The following is a 22667-nucleotide window of genomic DNA, read 5'->3' as shown; positions in this document are numbered from 1 at the left end:
TGAAACTGGGGACCAGCACCTTAATTATGTTTTGTAGTATCCATGGCAGCGCAATGAGAGAGCCTGGAGGTGGCAGCATCAGCATAAGGAGACCATATGGTGCCACAATGACAGTGCCAGGAGGTGGTAGCATCAGCATGAGGAGACCATATAGTGGCACAATGACAGAGCGTGGAGGTGGTAGCATTAGCATGAGGAGACCATAGAGCAGCACAATGACAGAGCTTGGAGGTGGCAGCAGCAGCATGAGGACCATGCCAACTGAGGGTTGAGTGTGAGAAACCAACCGACTGTTGACTGGGGGTGTCGGATGTCACTTGAGATGAAGTGGATGACCGAGTGAACCGATCAATCACGGTTGCTGGGTTGCTGGTCGCAACTGCTAGCTGACACCGGGAGCTCAGACCTCTCGCTGCGACTCCGGCTGCCAGACACCCTTACTCTGCTACGACCTCTGCTTGCACCTGATGAATTTAGGCCTCTGCCAATCTTCTGTCCACGTCCTGGCAATACTCTTCCTGACATACTTATTGCATATAGTATTTGTCTAGAACAGCAGCAGGTGTGTACTATTAGCTGTCCATTCACAGTATCTAGGCCCTTGACAGATCAACAAGTACAAAATAGTACACTACTTAGATGTAGGTATGTGGTATGCACTGCTTAGGGCAGAAGAATGCGCAACAATACGCATAAAAACTCTGTATTTCTGTAAAACACCAGCCGGTGAGTACTATTGCTTGGACTTTCACAGTATGTAGGCCCTTGACAGATTAACAGGTACAAAATGGTACACTACTTAGATGTACGTAAGCGGTATGCACTGATGAGGGCAGAAAAATATGCTACAATAAGCCTAAAAACTCAGTATTTTTGTAAAACACCAGCCGATGAGTACTATTGCGTTATGCACTGATGAGGGCAGAAAATGCGCAACAGTACACTTGGAAAACGTATTTTCATAAAACAACAGCCAGTGATTAGTTTTCCCTGGCCTTTAACTGTATGTAGGCTTATTACAGATTAACAGGTACAAAAAAGTGTACTACTTAGATGTAGGTATGTGGTATGCACTGATGAGGGCAGAAAAATGCGCTGCAATACGCCAAAAAACTCTGTATGTTTTGTAAAACACCAGCCGGTGAGAACTATTGCTTGGACTTTCACAGTATGTAGGCCCTTAACAGATTAACAGGTACAAGATGGTACACTACTTAGATGTAGGTATGTGGTATGCTCGTATGAGGGCAAAAAAAAATGTGCTACAATACACTTGGAAAATGTATTTTCGTAAAACACCAGCCTGTGATTACTTTTGCCTGGACTTTCCCGGTATCTAGACTTGTTACAGATTCACAGATACAAAATAGTGGACTGCTTTGATGTAGGTATGTGGTATGCACGTATGAGGGAAGAAAAATGCACTACAGTCCACTGAAAAAAAAATATTTTTGCATAGCAGCAGGACACAACAGTGCAGCACCACAAAAAAAAATTGCACTCTGTCACAGAGTATTAAGAATGGTGTGAACTGCTCGTTATTATACCGTCTATAGACTAGTATAAGCAGCAGATGATTTCTTGTGGAAAAAATACACCAAATAGCACTGAAAAATCATTCCTGCCTCCTGGGATACGGTTCATGAAGTTAAGGCAGCTTGTTGATATGTATGTGGCAACGAAAAGCTGTCTGCCCCTCTCTCATAAAATGCTGAATAAAGTGACTGGGAGGTTTATGGCTAGCGTAAAAATCCATTTCAGTGAGAACAGGCAAAGCTCTGCACTGTTCTCTGTCCACAATGCTGATTTGACTGGCAGTTGGAAGTGGAATGCTGTGGTATGATCAATTCAGCGTGTCTGTATAACACACAGAGACACGCAGTCCGTCCTCTACCTACCTTCCCACCTTGCCTTCCCAGCATCCCCTGCCCCATGTACTGTCATGTGGATCTGCCATTTTAGGTGTCCTGGAGCCTGGAATGCTGTAAAATGGTGTTAAATGAAGCGATTTTCGTGATAGAACGGAGGCGATATTCTCATTCGTTGCGAATTGAAGAAATCCATAAATTCGTAACGAATTCAGGTTTGTCTGCTTCAATTCGCTCACCTCTAAACATAAAGTATAATATGTCACGAAAAAACTATCTCAGATTAAAATTAATAAGTAAAAGCATCTGAGAGTTATCAATGCATAAAGTTACACGGGTCAGATTTCCATAAAATGGTCTAAAAAGACCTTAACCTCTCTAAAAAGACCTTCAAATGGATGTCTTTGTTCAACATGACAGAGTTGTTTTTTCTTCTTTCTGTAAAATAGTAAAGATTTCTATCAATCTGTTTTCATAATGGAGTATTGAGTGCAGAATTGTGTGTGTGTGTGAGGAGATCTCATCTGGAGTCTGATGTAGGATTTTTATAAAATCACCAGTATAGAACAGATTTCCTTGCCCTTCCTGCCCTATGACATAAATGGTAAATGGTAACTTAAGGCACCATGACATACGTTTATTTGAATGGCGATCCCATGTCCTCAAAAGCAGAGCACATGGGATCAGCGGTGCAAGCTGGATTTCAAACACAGTTATATTCTTGCCAAGCTCGTGCTAAAGCTCACACCTGTCTCGGCAGTATTACTGTATAGATAATGCAATTGGTACTGACTGCAGCATCTAAAGGATAGCTTTCCCTGTCACTCATTGGTACCCTGCAATGCTTTTGCAGTATTCCAATAGTTGCCATGGCAGCCAGAGGCCATGGTTTGGGTCTGCAAGCTATGGAAGCCTGTGAGATCCATCCACAGGTTTGGTCTCACAGGCTACTGACAGGTATAGTACAGAGCAGTACAGATGTACTGCTGTGTGGTATACTAGCAATCAGACAACTGCAGTCTCAAGTCAGAAGGGGGAAAAAAGTTAAAATAATATGTTTGTTTTTTTTACCTAAAAAATGAAATAAAAAAACTAAATAAATATATTGCCCTTTACGTTATTTTAAAGGAGATCTGTAGTAGTAATTTTTCATAATCCCCTGTGCCTGGGCTGCAAAAAGTAACAAAACAAACTTTAATTCACCTTCCGACATTCCCCTCTTGCACCAATATCGGTGTCCTGGTCCTCCAATGCCAGTCTTCTTTCTGCTTCCTGGGGACAATGAGTCATACTGCGCTCATTGTATCACCAGCCGTATAGATGTCCCTCCTCGGCTCGTGATAGCCTGAGCACACTGTCATGTAATAAGCCTTGGCCTCGCCTTCTCTCTGCTGCCCGTGCTCGTTACATGACAGTGCGCTCAGCCTATCACTGGCTGAGGCCGGACATCGCTGCGGCCAGTGATAGGCTAAGCGCAGTATGACTTATCATCCCCAGTGTTACGCCGAGCGCTCCGGGTCCCCGTTCCTCCCCGGAGCGCTCGCCTCATCCTTGTTGCTGCAGCGCCCCGGTCAGATCCACTGACCGGGTGCGCTGCGGTTCCGCCTCCAGCCGGGGTGCGATTCGCGATGCGGGTGGCGCCCGCTCGCGATGCGCACCCCGGTCCCCGTACCTGACTCGCTCTCCGTCTGTTCTGTCCCGGCGCGCGCGGCCCCGCTCCCTAGGGCGCGCGCGCGCCGGGTCTCTGCGATTTAAAGGGCCACTGCGCCGCTGATTGGCGCAGTGGTTCCAATTAGTGTGTTCACCTGTGCACTTCCCTATATCACCTCACTTCCCCTGCACTCCCTTGCCGGATCTTGTTGCCTTAGTGCCTAGTGAAAGCGTTCCCTTGTCTGTTCCTAGCCCGTGTTCCTGACCTCCTGCCGTTGCCCCTGACTACGATCCTTGCTGCCTGCCTCGACCTTCTGCTACGTCCGACCTTGCTTCTGCCTACTCCCTTGTACCTCGCCTATCTTCAGTATCTTCAGCAGCCAGAGAGGTGAACCGTTGCTAGTGGATACGACCTGGTCACTACCGCCGCAGCAAGACCATCCCGCTTTGCGGCGGGCTCTGGTGAAAACCTGTAGTGGCTTAGAACCGGTCCACTAGCGCGGTCCTCGCCATCCCTCTCTGGCACAGAGGATCCACTACCTGCCAGCCGGCATCGTGACAGTAGATCCGGCCATGGATCCCGCTGAAGTTCCTCTGCCAGTTGTCGCTGACCTCACCACGGTGGCCGCCCAGCAAGCCCGACAGATCGCCCTTCTAACCCGTCAGCTGTCGGAAATGTCCACCATTTCGCACCAACTTCAGTCGCAACTTCTCCAGCAATCTTCTCCTCCGCCAGCTCCTGCACCTCCTCCGCAGCGAGTGGCCACTCCTAGCCTCCGCCTGTCCTTGCCGGACAAATTTAATGGGGACTCTAAGTATTGCCGTGGCTTTCTTTCGCAATGTTCCCAGCACTTGGAGATGATGTCGGACCAGTTTCCTACTGAAAGGTCTAAGGTGGCTTTCGTGTTCTGCCTTCTGTCTGGAAAAGCCCTGTCATGGGCCGCACCGCTCTGGGACCGCAATGACCCCGTCACTGCCTCTGTACACTCCTTCTTCTCGGAAATTCGAAGTGTCTTTGAGGAACCTGCCCGAGCTTCTTCAGCCGAGATTGCCCTGCTGAACCTGGCCCAGGGTGTTTCTTCCGTTGGCGAGTACGCCATTCAGTTCCGTGCTCTTGCTTACGAGTTGTCCTGGAATAGTGAGGTTCTCTGCGCGACCTTTAAAAAAGGCCTATCCAGCAACATTAAAGATGTTCTGGCCGCACGAGAGACTCCTGCTGACCTACATGAACTCATTCATCTTGCCACTCGCATTGACATGCGTTCTTCCGGATGGCGTCTGGAGCTCCGCCTGGATATGGACTTTGTTCGCACGAAGCGTTTTTTCTCCCCGGCTCCTCTCTCCTCTGGTCCTCTGCAATCTGTTCCTGTGCCTCCCGCCGTGGAGGCTATGCAAGTTGACCGGTCTCGCTTGACACCTCAAGAGAGGACACGACGCCGCATGGAGAATCTTTGCCTGTACTATGCCGGTACCGAACACTTCCTGAAGGATTGTCCTATCCGTCCTCCCCGCCTGGAAAGACGTACGCTGACTCCGCACAAAGGTGACACAGTTCTTGATGTCAACTCTGCTTCTCCACGCCTTACTGTGCCTGTGCGGATATCTGCCTCTACCTTCTCCTTCTCTACTATGCTCTTCTTGGATTCCGGATCTGCAGGAAAATTTTTTTTGGCCTCTCTTATCAACAGGTTCTACGTTCCTGTGACCAGTCTCGCCAGACCCCTCTACATCTATTGTTTTTACAATAAAAGATTGGACTGTCTCGTGCGTTTTCACTCAGAACCCCTCCTAATGTGCATCGGACCTCATCACGGAAAAATTGAGTTTTTTTTCCTCCGGTTCTTTGGCCCCAAGAAGAGGGGGAGACCCAAGGGGGGGGGGTACTGTTACGCCGAGCGCTCCGGGTCCCCGTTCCTCCCCGGAGCGCTCGCCTCATCCTTGTTGCTGCAGCGCCCCGGTCAGATCCACTGACCGGGTGCGCTGCGGTTCCGCCTCCAGCCGGGGTGCGATTCGCGATGCGGGTGGCGCCCGCTCGCGATGCGCACCCCGGTCCCCGTACCTGACTCGCTCTCCGTCTGTTCTGTCCCGGCGCGCGCGGCCCCGCTCCCTAGGGCGCGCGCGCGCCGGGTCTCTGCGATTTAAAGGGCCACTGCGCCGCTGATTGGCGCAGTGGTTCCAATTAGTGTGTTCACCTGTGCACTTCCCTATATCACCTCACTTCCCCTGCACTCCCTTGCCGGATCTTGTTGCCTTAGTGCCTAGTGAAAGCGTTCCCTTGTCTGTTCCTAGCCCGTGTTCCTGACCTCCTGCCGTTGCCCCTGACTACGATCCTTGCTGCCTGCCTCGACCTTCTGCTACGTCCGACCTTGCTTCTGCCTACTCCCTTGTACCTCGCCTATCTTCAGTATCTTCAGCAGCCAGAGAGGTGAACCGTTGCTAGTGGATACGACCTGGTCACTACCGCCGCAGCAAGACCATCCCGCTTTGCGGCGGGCTCTGGTGAAAACCTGTAGTGGCTTAGAACCGGTCCACTAGCGCGGTCCTCGCCATCCCTCTCTGGCACAGAGGATCCACTACCTGCCAGCCGGCATCGTGACACCCAGGAAGAAGACTGGCACCGGTGGACCAGGACAGCCATATTGGTACCACGGGGGAATGTTGAAAGGGGTACTCCGGTGGAAAACTTTTTTTTTTATGAACTGATGCCAGAAAGTTAAACAGATTTGTAAATTACTTCTATTAAAAAATCTTAATATTTCTGTTTAGCAGCTGTATGCTACAGAGGAAATTCTTTTTTCTTTGAATTTCTTTTTTTGTCTTTTCCACAGTGCTCTCTGCTGACAACTCTGTCCGTGTCAGGAACTGTCCAGAGCAGCATAGGTTTGCTATGGGGATTTTCTCCTGCTCTTGACAGTTCCTGATACAGGCATCAGGTGTCAGCAGAGAGCACTGTGGACAAGACAAAAAAGAAATTCAAAAAGAAAACTATTTCCTCTGTGGTATACAGCTGCTAAAAAGTATTGAAAGGGTAAAGATTTTTTAATAGAAGTAATTTACAAATCTAAAAAAGAAAAAAAAATGTGTGTGCAGCTCACAATTATTAATACACACCGAGGTCAAACTAGGGCATGCAACTACACCTCAGTTGCAGAAAGAGGGAACCAAAAACAAAATATTTTGCCCGGAACTTCTAGGTTAGTATAAATAAGCTATAGGTCAATATAAACTATATAGAAATTAATGAATATAAAATGAATAGCTGGATCGTGCTTCAATAATAATGCAATTATTTATTAAAATGTCACAATGTAAAAGGTTACTCCTCACAGGGCCCGTGTGTGGAGAACACATAAAAAAATGCAGGCAATCAATTAATACTAAGTATACATAAATAAGCATAAAATTGTACCGCTGGCATAAATGTATGGCTTATTGTGTACAACGAGCAAATGCCTATTTGTAAAACAAGCAGATACTTATTGCACAGAACAAGCAGTAGGAAGAGCCTAATAGGCTAGTTCCCACATTAGAATGTTCAAAGATAGATGCGTCCTTTTTATATTACTAGACAGTTTGTAGCAATTTGAAAATGATGTTACCGGTCCTATTTGTAATGACTCGGGCAGTTCACACTGGAAACAGGTAATGTTGTAACAGTGCCTGGATGGTTTAAAGCACCGAGTTCTCTGTGCGGCGTTCCCAGATTGTATTGGAGAAATAGCCAAGCAGAGTCCTAATTATAAAGCGGTGGTGGTCACCTCGGACTGATGGCGCTGGCAGGCGCTGATGTACACAAGATACCAGGAGACCGTTGGCGCTGGCAGGTGCTGGAGATGAAAGAATCCTCACCGCCGGGCTTCAATGCTGGCTGGATGGAACCGGAGACCGCACGCTGAATACGAGGAGCTCACCTCGTGTTACCGGCGTGTGATGTCAGCAGATGTTGGAGCTGGAAACTCTGCATCAGAGTTGCACTTGTAATAGCTGGACTGGACAAGTGCTGGACTGGATACACTGTAGTTTAACAGTCCACAGAAGGTAACTGGCCGTCAATAGTGGACACAGTTCATTAATAGCGTTTGTGCCAGTGGCTATGTATACAGGACTAGACGTGTTTCAGGGTTATGTAATGTAACCCTTTCCTCAGTAGTCAGTAGTCATGACTACTGAGGAAAGGGTTATATAACATAACCCTGAAACGCGTCTAATCCTGTATACATAGCCACTGGCACAAATGCTATTTATGAACTGTGTCCACTATTGAAGGCCAGTTACCTTCTGTGGACTGTTAAACTACAGTGTATCCAGTCCAGCACTTGTCCGGTCAAGCTATTACAAGTCCAACTCTGGTGCAGAGTTTCCAGCTCCAACATCTGCTGACGTCACACGCCGGTAACACGAGGTGAGCTCCTCGTATTCAGCGTGCGGTCTCCGGTTCCATCCAGCCAGCATTGAAGCCCAGCGGTGAGGATTCTTTCATCTCCAGCGCCTGCCAGCGCCAACGGTCTCCCGGCATCTTGTGTACATCAGCGCCTGCCAGCGCCATCAGTCCGAGGTGACCACCACCACTTTATAATTAGGACTCTGCTTGGCTATTTCTCCAATACCATCTGGGACCGCTGCACAGAGGACTCGGTGCTTTAAACCATCCAGGCACTGTTACAACATTGGAAAGAAAACTAGTGTGTGCAGCTCACAACCAACGTCCGAGGTACATGTGGTTAAAATGATCAGTCCCCACTGATCGACAATAGTGAAAAATCTCAATAGTAATATATTAACCACACCTCAAGGATGATACACAATGAACAAAAATTATAGACAGTTAGATTGATAGAAATGCAAAACAATTTATTATACAATGTTTGTCACAATATAAAAACCAATTGAAAAATTAATTTGATAAAACATAAATAAAAATAAGACTGATAAAGCAATAGTGTATATTAGGGATGTAAGAAAAAATCGATTCTCGCGATAATCGCGATTTTTTCATTTGCCGATACAGAATCGATTCAAAATATTTTTGAATCGATTCTTTTAGGGATGTGGAATTTTTATCTGCAGACGCCTGGAACAGCATGTCATGTCCCGGGCATCAGGAGATAAAAGTTCCACATTTGTGGAGCCGGGCAGGCCGGATCTGACACGGCTATGGAGCGGGCTCCGACTCGTGCCCACTCCGTACTATGCGACCCCCGGCTGATTTCAGTAGCCGGGGGCCGCCGCTAATAGCCAGCATGCGGCAATCGCCGCGGCTGGCTATTATAGGAGTATCCGGTGCACACTTTTCTCATTTTATCCTATCCAGGCTGCAAAATAAAACGCACTTTATCTTACCTGCCAACGAGCCCCCGGAGCTCCGGTACAGGTGTTCGGTCCCCGGGCTGTATTCTTCTTACTTCCTGTTAGTCCGGCACGTCACATGGAGCTTCAGCCTATCATCGGCCGCAGCGATGTCCCGCCTCCGCTGGTGATAGGCTGAAGCTCCATGTGACGTGCCGGACTAACAGGAAGTAAGAAGAATACAGCCCGGGGACCGAACACCTGTACCGGACTGTACCGGAGCTCCGCGGGCTCGTTGGGAGGTAAGATAAAGTGCGTTTTATTTTATTTTGCAGCCCGGACGGGATAACATGAGAAAAGTGAGCACCGGAGTACTAGATCGCCGCTGTCAAAGCTGACAGCGGCGTCTATTGGGATCTATGAATGCTCCCAGGTGGGCGATATATCGGGATATATCGCGATGTATCGTCACCTAGACGGTATCGCGATATATCGGGATATATCGAATCGCCACACTGGTATCGCGATTCGAATCGAATCGCCAAATTCTTGGCGATTCACACCCCTAGTGTATATAATGTTTTACCATTGGGCCCTAATGGTATATGGAATTGAATATAGCACTGCTGTTTGGGTGGTTGTTAGGTTATCGGCCGATTGCCAAACTGTTAGTCCGGCAAATATGTGGCTATAGTGTGAAACAGTCTTTGGTTGACAGACTAGGTTGTTCAGATTAATAGGAATTGGTTGTCTCTCACCCTGTCCGCTGGTCTCCGTACTGCGACGGGCCAATGATGGTAAAATTGCTGTGTTGTAGGCGATGGTTAGAATCCGTCTAGCGGCAGGGGCTCTGGCAAGAGACTCCCACGTCGGAGGTCCATAGCGGCGGCGTGCGGCTGTGTTGGTATCGGACCTCTACTTAGCAAGCCAGATCGGGATAGTTGTGCATACAACAGCGTTTGAAGCAAGTCTGTGCGGCAAGTAGGTGAGGCTCCCAGCTGAAGATGAACGGTTTGTTTCAATCAATGTGCCGGCTTCTGGAGGAGCAGTGCATATTTCTAATGCTCTATTCAGACTGTATCCAGACATAGACACGTTTCAGGGCACTTAAATAGACCCCTTCTTCAGTAGGCAATTTTTTTAATTGATTTTATATTGTGACAAACATTGTATAATACATTTTTTGCATTTTTATCAATCTAACTGTCTATAATTTTTGTTCATTGTGTATCATCCTTGAGGTGTGGTTAATATATTACTACTGTTACAACATTACCTGTTTCCAGTGTGAACTGCCCGAGTCGTTACAAATAGGATCGGTAACATCATTTTCAAATTGCTACAAACTGTCTAGTAATATAAAAAGGACACATCTATCTTTGAACATTCTAATGTGGTAACTAGCCTATTAGGCTCTTCCTACTGCTCATTCTGTGCAATAAGTATCTGCTTGTTTTACAAATAGGCATTTGCTCATTGTACACAATAAGCCATACATTTATGCCAGTGGTACAATTTTATGCTTATTATTCTATGTATACTTAGTATTAATTGATTGCCTACATTTTTTTATGTGTTCTCCACATACGGGCCCTGTGAGGAGTAACCTTTTACATTGTGACATTTTAATAAATAATTGCATTATTATTGAAGCACGATCCAGCTATTCATTTTATATTCATTAATTTCTATATAGTTTATATTCACCTATAGCTTATTTATACTCACCTAGAAGTTCCGGGCAAAATGTTTTGTTTTTAATTTACAAATCTGTTTAACTTTCTGGCACCAGTTGTTTAAAAAAAAAAATGTTTTCCACCAGAGTACCCCTTTAAAGTTTATCTTTTTACCTTTTGCAGTCAGGGCACAAGGGATTCTGACAAATTACTATTACAGATCTCCTTTAATGTGCAAATGAAGGAAAATTTTATAAAACACTGATCAAAGAATTGTATTTATCCCATAATAGTACCAATAAAAACTAAAGCTTGTTCCAAGAAGACCTCACACAGTTCCACCAACTGCAAAATGAAATAATGAACGAATCTGTGCTAAATATGCATAATAGTGCTCCTTCCCTTTTTAACCCCACCATATGTCCAAAAAGCAGCTTATAGCCATATATGGGGTACTACCATAAAAAAATTGGTGCCTATTTTGCTGTGTTCTGTAACTATATAATATTGCTAAATAATGTATTTTAATTTTTTCCAACCTAATTTTAATTACTTTTATGAAGCATCTGTTGGGGTCAAAAGCTCACTAAGTTCCATGATGGAAGAAGTTTCCATAAATGGGTCTTTTGTAGATAACAAAAAATTGGCGCTCCAGGTCCGGAGCGGTAACTGGCTGGTGTTATTAGACTAGTAACTGCCGAAATAGAAGTTTGAAACAACAGTGTCTATTTAAATAATAATCAAATAAAGCAGCAGCTTTGTCAAGTAGTAATTGGTCTGTTGCAATGTGTGAAGCTATTCTAAAGTGAGCCAACCATTAGTAATTATGTATATACATAAGTCTTTTTATTCATACTTTCTGTCTTGCATTTTGTAGCAAAAAATCTGTCACATATAATATGAAAAAATAGACTAATAGATGTAATTTCTTAATGAGTACTGTATGTAATACACTGATGACTTATCTTCAAGGCTTTCCTCAATATTTTTATTCTCTTCTTGCAGGTGTTGTTTCACTTCTTGTTTCTTTTCTGGTGGGAGTGTATTATAATACTATTATTGCCTGGATCCTTTGGTACTTTTTCAATTCATTTCAGGACCCGCTTCCTTGGAGTTATTGCCCTACTTTCAACCAAACAGGTAATAACAACGTATGTCATCTAAATAATATTGAAGATTTAGGTATGTAAACCAGGTATAAAAATATATATGCAGTGGGGCAAAAAAGTATTTAGTCAGCCACCAAGTTCTCCCACTTAAAAAGATGAGAGTGGGCTGTAATTTGCATCATAGGTATACCTCAACTGTGAGAGACATAATGAGAAAAAAAATCCATAAAATCACAGTCTAATTTAAAAAAAATGTATTTGTAATTTATGGTGGACAATAAGTATTTGGTCAATAACAAAAGTTCATCTCAATACTTTGTTATATACCCTTTGTTGGCAAAGACAGAGGTCAAATGTTTTCTGTAAGTCTTCACAAGGTTTTCACACACTGTTGCTGGCAATTTGGTCCATTTAGGCCACTCCAGGACCTTGAAATGCTTCTTATGAAGCCACTCCTTCATTGCCTGGGTGGTGTGTTTGGGATTATTGTCATGCTGAAAGACCCAGCCACATTTCATCTTCAATTCCCTTGCTGATGGAAGGAGGTTTTCACTGAAAATCTCATGATACATGGTCCCATTCATTCTTTCCTTTACAAGAATCAGTCGTCCTGGTCCCTTTGCTGAAAAACAGCCCCAAAGCATGACGTTTCCACCCCAAGCTTCACAGTAGGTACGGTGTTCTTTGGATGCAACTCGGCATTCTTTCTCCTCCAAACACGATGGGGGAGATTTATCAAAACCTGTCCAGAGGAAAAGTTGCCAGGTTGCCCATAGCAACCAATCAGATCGCTTCTTTCATTTTTAACAAGGCCTCTGCAAAATGAAAGAAGCGATTTGATTCATTGCTATGGGCAACTGGGCAATGTTTCCTTTACACAGGTTTTGATAAATCTCCCCCGATGAGTTGAGTTCTTACCAAAAAGTTCTTCCTTAGTTTCATTTGACCATATGACATTCTCCCAATCCTCTTCTGGATCATCCAAATGCTCTCTAGCAATCTTCAGTGGACTCATTTTCACCTTTTATTCACAGGTGGGCCCATTTTCACCTTAAGGACTCAGCCCTTTTTTGCAATTCTGACCACTGTCACTTTATGCATGAATAACTCTGGGATGCTTTTATATTTAATTCTGATTCCAAGAAAAAATTTTCATGACATATTCTACTTTAACATAGTGGTAAATTTTTGTGGTTACTTGCATCCTTTCTTGGTGAAAAATCCCAAAATTTCAAAAAATTTTTGAAAATTGTGAATTTTTCTAACTTTGAAACTCTCTGCTTGTAAGGAAAATAGACATCCCAAATAAATTATATATTGATTCACATATACAGTATGTCTACTTTATGTTTGCATCAAGTTGACATGTTTTTACTTTTTGAGGATATTAGAGGGTTTCAAAGTACAGCAGCAATTTCCAAAGATTTGAAGTGGATTTGAGGGGCCTTTCTGTGAGAATTCCCCATAAATGATCCCATAATAGAAACTGCACCCCTAAAAGTATTCAAAATGACATTCAGAAAGTTTGTTAACCCTTTAGGTGTTTCACAGAAACAGCAGAAAAGTGGAGGAGAAAAATCTAAATCTCAATTTTTTACACTAACATGTTCATTAGAGATGTCAGGAGACCATATAGTGGCTGAATGACATGGCGTGGAGGTTTTGGCAGCATGAGGAGTCCATATAGTGGCTGAATGACACAGCGTAGAGGTGTTGGCTGCAAGAGGAGACCATATAGTGGCTGAAGTTGGCAGCAGCATGAGTAGACACTAGGACTTCACAATCCCTAAGATTAAAAGATGAATTCAGAAATTTAAACCGAAGATTTTGGATAGCTAGTGCTACCTACCATAACATTTTTATTCCCAGGCCTGCAGCAGTATCAGTAAACCATATATTGCCTGAATGACACAGTCTGGAGTTGGCTGAAGCATGGGCAGACCCCAGGGCTTCACAATCGCCAAGAAAAGACACAAGAATTTTTGAAATTTAAAATGAAGATTTTGGATAGCTAGTGCTACCTACCATAAAAAAAAAATTCCCATGCCCAGCAGCAGTATCAGTAAACCATATATTGCCTGAATGACACAGCCTGAAGTTGGCTGAAGCATGAGTACACACCAGGGCTTCACAGTCCCCCCCAAAAAACACAAGAATTTTTGGAATTTAAAATGATGATTTTGGATAGCTAGTGCTACCTACCATAGCAACATTTTTATTCCCAGGCCCAGCAGCAGCATCAGTAAACCATACATTGCCTGAATGACACAGCCTGGAGTTGGCTGAAGCATGAGTACACACTAGGGCAGTGATTCCCAACAGCGGTGCTGCGGCACATGTGTGCCGTTCGGCACTGCCCTTGGTGCCGCGGGATTTTGCCGTGATTTTTTATTATTTTTTTTTTAAATGTCCCGACCCGGCCTGCGCGCTTATGACTGATGGCGCACACAGTGTCCCCCTGCGTCCCCCTCTCCATTGCGGCGCAGTGAGCCAAAAATGGTGCCCTGGTGCGGAACGAGCTGCATCTGTGCTGGACTCCTGTGCTTGCTGTGGAACTGCAAGCTGCGTGGGCCGGCTTGCTTAAGGTACTGTACCCTTTTTCCGCCCCTCTGTTACCCCTTCTCAACCCTGTCCAAACCCCCACCACTACCGTCACCCAGGTTCACTCTCTACCCCGCCGTCTCTCATGTCCACCCCCCCTGTCATCCATGTCCGCCTTGTCCTCCTCCCTGTCCATCCCTGACACCCATGTCCACCCCCCCATCACTCATGTCCACCCCCCCTCTCACACATGTCCACCCTCCTATCATCCCCGTCACCCATGTCCACCCCCCCTCTCACCCATGTCCACCCTCCTGTCATCCATGTCCGCCTTGTCCACTCCCCTGTCCATCCCTGTCACTCATGTTTGCCCCCCGTCTACCCCGTAGTCTATCCTGTCACCCATGTGCACCCTCCTGTTCACCCATCTGTCCCTTTGTCACCCCAGTCCACCCCTCTCTGTCACTCCTGTCCCTCTTTTACCCCCTTGTCCACCTCTATGACCCCCTGTCACCCATGTCCACCATCCTGTCATCCATGTCCACCCCCATCCAACCCTCTATCACCCCTGTCCATCCCTGCCACCCATGTTCACCCTCCATTGTCCACCCCTCTGACCACATCCTTGTCACCCATGTCAACCCCCTGTTCACCCCTGTCCACCCCTCTGTCACCCCCTATGCCCCCGTCACCCATGTTCACTCTTCTACACCCATCTGTCACCCTTGTACACCTCCCTACGCCCCTTTGTACACTCCTCTACACCCCTCTGTCACCTATGTACACCCATCTGTCACCCATGTACACTTCTCTATACCCCTCAGTCACCCATGTACACTCCTCTATACCCCTCTGTCACCCATGTACACTCCTCTACACCCCTCTGTCACCCATGTACACTCCTCTACACCCATCTGTCAACCATGAACACCCATCTGTCACTCATGTACACTTTTCTACACCCCTCTGTACACTCCTCTACACCTTTCTGTACACTCCTCTACACCCCTCTGTACACCCCTCTGTCACCCATGTCCACTCCTCTACACCCTTCTGTACACTCCTCTACACCCCTCTGTACACTCCTCTACACCCCTCTTTCACCCATGTACACTCTTCTACACCCCTCTGTCACCCATGTAAAAAAAAGTGCGGAGCCTAATAGGTTTGTATGCAGGTTTAACGGTGAAGAATTGTGCGTGGAAGAAATCGTGATGATGGCCCGGACCAGATGGAGAAGAGAAGGCAACGATGCAAATTAGAGAAGACGTCATTTGTGAGTTGCTGTATAAAGCAGTACTTTAAACTACATACCCATTGATAGATAGATATAGTGCATTGCGTTTTTAACCGTTTTTTTTTTTTTTTTTTTGCTCGTCAACCTCGGTAGGGGTGCCCCGTGGAAATTTTTTTTTACTGAGGTGTGCCCGAGGTGTGCGCAACTCCTCCATTGCCCTGACTGGCCATTGTTTCCAACACTTTTTGCCAAGGCAAACCATGTGAAGAACAGCGTGACACCGCCGTGCCCTGCACACATGGTATGCTGGAGGGCCACTGAGACTCATCTGGGCATTGGAGGCTGAAGACACGGTGGAGGATGAGGAGGCGGAGTTGCACACTGTCACAGGACCAACGGGCTGACAGAGTGGAGCAGGAAGCAGCATGAGTACACAAGAGGGGTTCACAACCCCTAAAAGTAAAAGGTGAATGTTGAAATCTCTATTGAAGATGCATGTTAGGTAGTGCTACCATCCAAAAATGTAAGGGCCAAGCCCAGAAGCATCAGTAAGCCAAGTAGTTCCTGAAAGACGCAGTCAGGAAAAGGCATCAGCAGTACCCAACAGGGTTTCATAACCCCTTACATTGAAAGATCAATGTTGAAATTTCTATTAAGAATGTATTTAGCTACTGTTAAACATCCAAAAAATTGAAGGCCCAAGCCCAGAAGCATTAGTAAGCCAAGTAATTCCTGAAAGACACAGGAGTAGTCAAAAGTAGGCATCAGCAGTACACCAGAGGGTTTCATATCCCCTTACATAGAAATCTCAATTAAGCATTTATGTTAGCTAGTGCTACCAGAACATATTTGGAGTTAATATCCCAGTCCCAGTAGCATCAGAAAACAAAATATTGGCTGAATGACACAGCCTGGAGTTGGGGAAAGCATAAGGAGCCCATGTAGTGTCTGAATGGTACAGCCTGAAGGTGGCTGAAGCATGAGAAGACCATTGAATAACAAGAATTTTAAATAGAAATCTAAGATTTTGAAATAGAAATTGAGGATTTTGAAATGGAACTTTAAACTCCCAAGTTTTAGTGGTCCGGGCCCCGGCGTGTGGGTACAAAGAACCTAATCTAACAAGGAGTCCCATGTCCTCAGTAGGAGGAGACCATATAATGTCTGAATGGCACAGCCTGGAGTTGGCTGAAGCATGAGGAGACCCCAGGACTTCACAAAAAATTTCAGAATACCACCTGACATTCAAAATAATAAAATGATAGATACGTTCTCTGAAGAAAAGGATCCTTCATTAGATGACAATATGAGTATTGTGTGTTCCAGTGACATTAGCTGATCGGAGGAACAGGAAAACATGATACAACTTAATTCTGCAACTGAAGAACCACAGCAAAGAATGAATGCCTTAAAGCCTACTGGAACTGAGGAACTTCAAAATGGTAAATCTACCACCTGGGATAGTCAGTCAATTCCAACAGCCGCTGGTCAGTATCCACAGTTCCCTGTTGCTGCTAGTCCTTGGCAATATTCCTTTTATTACTGGTCTGGTATCAACATGGCAATAATGCTGGGAGAGTAACTCAAGAATAGCCAGATGTTTCCTACAACACACAGTCAATACATGGAGACCATATACTGGCTGAATGACACAGCCTGGAGGTGACTGAAGCAGGAAGAGACCATATAGTGTCTAAATGGCACAGCCTGGAGTTGGTGGCAGTTGAGGAGATAAGAGGGCCTCAAAATCTCTCAGAGTAAAAGATGAATTTTGAAATTTCCATTGAAGATTTATGCTACCTAGTGCTACCATAAATATATATAGGTAATGTCCTAGGCCCAGCAACATCACTAAACCATATAGTTGCTGAAACACACAGCCTGGATCAGGAAGCAGCAGAAGTACACAAGAGGGCTTAATAACCCCAAACATTAAAAGGTGAATATTGAAATCTGTATAGAACATGTATGTTAGCTAGTGCTAACATCCAAAAAATGTTGGCACAGGCCCAGCAGCATCAGTAAGTCAATTAGTTCCTGAAACAAACAGCCTGGATCAGGCAGCAGGATGTGTACATAAAAGGGCTTCACAACCCCTAACATTAAAAGATCAACGTGGAAATCTTTATTGAGCATGTATGATTGCTAGTGCTATCTTAAAAAATTGTAGGTAATATCCACGCGAGTCCCAGCAGCATCAGAAAACAATATATTAGCTGAATAACACAGCCTGGAGGTGGGGAAAGCAGAAGGAACCCATATAGTGTCTGAATGGCACAGCCTGGAGTTGGCGGCAGATGAGGAGATAATAGGGCCTCACAATCTCTCAGAATAAAAGATGAATTTTGAAATTTCCATTGAAGATTTATGGTACCTAGTGCTACCATAAACATATATAGGTAAGTCCTAGGCCCAGCAGCATCACTAAACCATATAGTTGCTGATACACACAGCCTGGATCAGGCAGCAGCAGAAGTACACAAGAGGGCTTAATAACCCCCAACATTAAAAGGTGAATATTGAAATCTGTATAGAACATGTATGTTAGCTAGTGCTAACATCAAAAAATGTTGGCACAGGCCCAGCACCATCAGTAAGCCAATTAGTTCCTGAAACACACAGCCTGGACCAGGCAGCAAGATGTGTACATAAGAGGGCTTTACAAACCCTAACATTAAAAGATCAATGTTGAAATCTTTATTGAGCATGTATGTTTGCTGCTAGTGCTACCTTAAAAAATTGTAGGTAATATCCATGAGAGTCCCAGCAGCATCAGAATACAATATATTGGCTGAATGACACAGCCTGGAGGTGGGGAAAGCATAAGGAGCCCATATAGTGTCTGAATGGCACAGTCAGGAGGTGGCTGAAGCATAAGGATACCATATAGTGGCTGAATGGCACAGCCTAGAGGCGGCATCAGGAGTCCTGAAAGTGACCCTAATGCAAGGAATTTCTGAAACTGGGGACCAGCACCTTAATTATGTTTTGCGGTATCCATGGCAACATGGCGGTATCCATGGCAGGTGGTAGCATCATCATGGGGAGACCATAGAGCAGCACAATTATAGAGCCTGGAGGTGGCAGCATCAGCTTGAGGAGACCATAGAGAAGCACAATTTGAGAGCCTGGAGGTGGCAGCATCAGCATGAGGAGAGCACAGAGCAGCACAATTAGAGAGCCTGGAGGTGGCAGCATCAGCATGAGGAGACCATATGGCGGCACAATGACAGTTCCTGGAGGTGGTAGCATCAGCATGTGGAGACCATATGGTGGCACAACGACAGAGCCTGGAGGTGTTAGCATCAGCATGAGGAGAACCATAGAGCAGCAGAATGAGAGAGCCTGGAGGTGGCAGCATCAGCATGAGGAGACCATATTGCGGCACAATGACAGAGCCCGGAGGTGGTAGCAATAGCATGAGGAGACCATAGAGCAGCACAATGACAGAGCCTGGAGGTGGCAGCAGCAGCATGAGGGCCATGCCAACCGAGGGTTGAGTGTGAGGAACTCGCCGACTGTTAACTGAGGGTGTCGAATGTCACTTGAGATGAAGTGGATGACTGATCAATCACGGCTGCTGGGTTGCTGATCGCGACACAACTGCTAGCTGACACTGGGCGCTCAGACCACTCGCTGCGACTCTGACTGGCACACACCCCTATTCTGCTGCAACCTCTGCCTGCGCCTGAGGAATTTAGGCCTCTGCCACTCCTCTGTGCACGTCCTGGCGGTACTCTTCCTGACATACTTAGTGCGTAAATTAGGGGAGTACAATACGCTTCACTACACTTAAAACAGTATTTGTCTAGAACAGCAGCAGGTGTGTACTATTGGCTGTCCATTCACAGTATCTAGGCCCTTGACAGATTAACAAGTCCAAAATAGTACACCACTTAGATGTAGGTATACAGTATGCACTGATTAGGGCATAAAATACACTAAAAAATGCCTAAAAACTCTGTATTTTTGTAAAACACCAGCCGGTGAGTACTGTTGCTTGGACTTTCACAGTATGTAGGCCCTTGACAGATTAACAGGTACAAAATGGTACACTAATTAGATGTATGTATGCGGTATGCACTGATGAGGGCAGAAAAATGCGCTACAATACGAATGAAAAACTCTGTATTTTTGTAAAACACCAGCCGGGGAGTACTCTTGCTTGGACTTTCAAATTTTTTAGGCTCTTGACAGATTAACAGGTTCAAGATGGTACACTACTCAGATGAAGGTATGTGGTATGCACGTATGAGGGGCAAAAAAATGCGCTACAGTACACTTGGAAAAGTGGAAGTATTTTCATAAAACAGCCAGTGATTAGTTTTCCCTGGCCTTTCACTGTATGTAGGCTTGTTACAGATTAAAAGGTACAACAAAGAGCACTACTTAGATGTTGGTTTGTGGTTTACAAGTATGAGGGCAAAAAAATGCGCTACAGTAGACTTGGAAAACGTATTATTGTAAAACACCAGCCGGTGATTACTTTTGTCTGGACTTTCCCAGTATATAGACTTGTTACAGATTTACAGATACAAAATAGTCGACTGCTTTGATGTAGGTATGTGGTATGGACGTATGAGGGAAGAAAAATGCACTACAGTCCCCTGTAAAAACATATTTTTGCACAGCAGCAGGACACAACAGTGCAGCACCACACACAAAAAATTTGCACTCTGTCAGAGTATAAAGAATGGTGTGAACTTGTTATGCCGAGCGCTCCGGGTCCCCGCTCCTCCCCGGAGCGCTCGCAGCGTTCTCCTGTTCGCAGCGCCCCGGTCAGACCTGCTGACCGGATGCGCTGCGATAATGTCCCCACCGGGATGCGATTCGCGATGCGGGACGCACTCGCTCGCGATGCGCATCCCGACCCTCTTACCAGACTCGTTCCCCGTCTGTGCTGTCCCGGCGCACGGCCCCGCTCCCTAGGGCGCGCGCGCGCCGCGTCTTTGCGATTTAAAGTGGCGCCAGGGTTTTAATCAGTATCTTTACCTGTGCACTTCCCTATTTATACCTCACTTCCCCTGCACTTCCTTGCCGGATCTTGTTGCCATTGTGCCAGTGAAAGCGTTTCCTAGTGTGTTCCTAGCCTGTGTTCCAGACCTCCTGCCGTTGCCCCTGACTACGAGTCTTGCTGCCTGCCCTGACCTTCTGCTACGTCCGACCTTGCTCTTGTCTACTCCCTTGTACCGCGCTTATCTCAGCAGTCAGAGAGGTTGAGCCGTTGCCGGTGGATACGACCTGGTTGCTACTGCCGCTGCAAGACCATCCCGCTTTGCGGCGGGCTCTGGTGAAAACCAGTAGCAACTTAGAACCGGTCCACCGACACGGTCCACGCCAATCCCTCTCTGGCACAGAGGATCCACCTCCAGCCAGCCGAATCGTGATAGAACTGCTCGTTATTATACAGTCAACAGACTAGTATAAGCAGCAGATGATTTATTGTGCAAAAAGTACACAGGCAATGAAAAGCTATCTGCCCCTCTATGATACAATGCTGAATAAAGTGCCTGGGAGGTTTATGGCTAGCGTAAAAATCCTTCTCAGTGAGAACAAGCAAAGCACTGCACTGCTCTCTGTCCACAACGCTGATGTGACTAGCAGTTGGAAGTGGAATTCTCCGGTATGATCAATTCAGCGTGTCTGTGTAACACACAGAGACACACAGCCATCCTCTCTCTCTGTAGTGAATGGCATGAAATGAGAAAAATGGCTGCCGATTATATAGGGCTGTGACATCACAGGGGTCAATGAATGCTGATAGGCTGCATCCTGCATGTGATTCAGGGTCATCCCGCCTATTTCCCTTTGCGCCTTCACAGCATCCCCTGCCCCATGTACTGACATGTGGATCCTCCATTTTAGGTGTCCTGGAGCCTGGAACGCTATAAAATGGAGTTCATTGAAGCGATTTGCGTCATAGAATTGCAGCGATATTCGCATACGTTGTGAATCTAATAAATCCTGAAATTCGAAATGACTTTGGGTTCGTCTGCTTCAATTTGCTTATCTGTAATGTTCATGGAGCCCATTTTTTTTTCATTTTTACAAGGTTTATAAGGCTTAAAAGACCCCCAAAACCCAATTTCTCCCGAGTATAGCAATACCTCCCTCATATGTTGACTTAAGTGCTCTGCGGGCTCGCAACATGGCTCATGATGGAAAGAGAAACTGTGGGATTTTGGAGGGCGAGTTTTGCTGTCATGATTTTCGGGGGCATGTTGCATTTTGGAAGCTTCCATGGTAACAGAACAGCAAAAAAAAACTCCCCATGGCACACTATTTGGGAAACTATACCCTTCAAGGATCATAACAAGGGATATAGTGAGCCTTAACACCTTACAGGTGTTTGACAGGTTTGCACTGAAGTTAGACATGAAAATGAAAAATTAGATTTTTAACACTAAAATTATGGTGTTACTCCAAATGTTTCATTTTCACAGGGGGTAGTAGGAGAAAATAGACCCCAAAATTTAAAGCTCAATTTCTCCCGAGCAAGGAAATACCCCATATGTGGACGTAAAGTGCTCTGCTGGCGCACTACAGGTCTCAGAACAGAAGGAGCACCATTGGACTTTTGGAGAATTTCGCTGAAATGGTTTATGGGGGCCATGTTGCATTTAGGAAACCCCCATGGTGCCAGAACAGCAAAAATAAAAGCACCTGCCAACTATTTTTGAAACTACACCACTCGAGGAATGTAACAAGGCGTATAGTGAGCCATAACACCCTACAGGTGATTGACAAACTTTTGTTAAAATGGGACCATGAAAATTAAAAAATTAATTTTTTTCACTAAAATGCTTGTGTTGCCCCAAATTTTTCATTTTCACAAGGGGTAATAGGAGAAAATGTCCCCTAAAATTGTAATTTCCTTTCTCTCGAGTAAGGAAATAGCTCATATGTGGATGTAAAGTGTTCTGTGAGCACACTAGATGGCTAAGAAGGGAAGGAGCGACATTGGGCTTTTGGAGAGCGAATTTTGCTGAAATGATTTTTGGGGGTATGTCGCATTTAGGAAGCCCCCGTGGTGCCAGAACAGCAAAGAAAAAAAAACAAATGGCACACTATTTGGGAAACTACATCCATCAAAGAACTTAACAAGGGGTATAGTGATCCTTAACAGCCCACAGGTGATTGACAAATTTTTGCTAATGTTGGACGTGAAAATGAAATTTTTTATTTTCACTAAAATGCTGGTATTACCCCAATTTTTTCCTTTTCACAACGGATAATAGGAGAAAAAGCCCCCCAAAATTTGTAACCCCCATATGTGGATGTAAAGAGCTCTGCGGGTGCA

The 22667-nt window shown here is 45.5% G+C and overlaps 1 protein-coding gene across 5 annotated transcripts in view; it reads left to right on the top strand.

The window, feature by feature from the left end:
• LOC130273417 (sodium-dependent neutral amino acid transporter B(0)AT3-like) overlaps nt 1-22667 on the top strand; it is a 589425-nt gene that overhangs the window by 72298 nt on the left and 494460 nt on the right. For all 5 annotated transcript variants that reach the window (XM_056520172.1, XM_056520170.1, XM_056520174.1 and 2 more), the window contains exon 3: nt 11486-11620. In XM_056520172.1, coding sequence (XP_056376147.1) covers nt 11486-11620 — 135 coding nt within the window. The remainder of the gene's footprint in view (nt 1-11485; nt 11621-22667) is intronic.

Source organism: Hyla sarda, chromosome 5 (genome assembly GCF_029499605.1).
Source record: "Hyla sarda isolate aHylSar1 chromosome 5, aHylSar1.hap1, whole genome shotgun sequence".
NCBI classification, from domain to species: domain Eukaryota; kingdom Metazoa; phylum Chordata; class Amphibia; order Anura; family Hylidae; genus Hyla; species Hyla sarda.
Note: the sequence above shows the minus strand (reverse complement) of the source record. Positions and strands in the feature narration are given on the sequence as shown.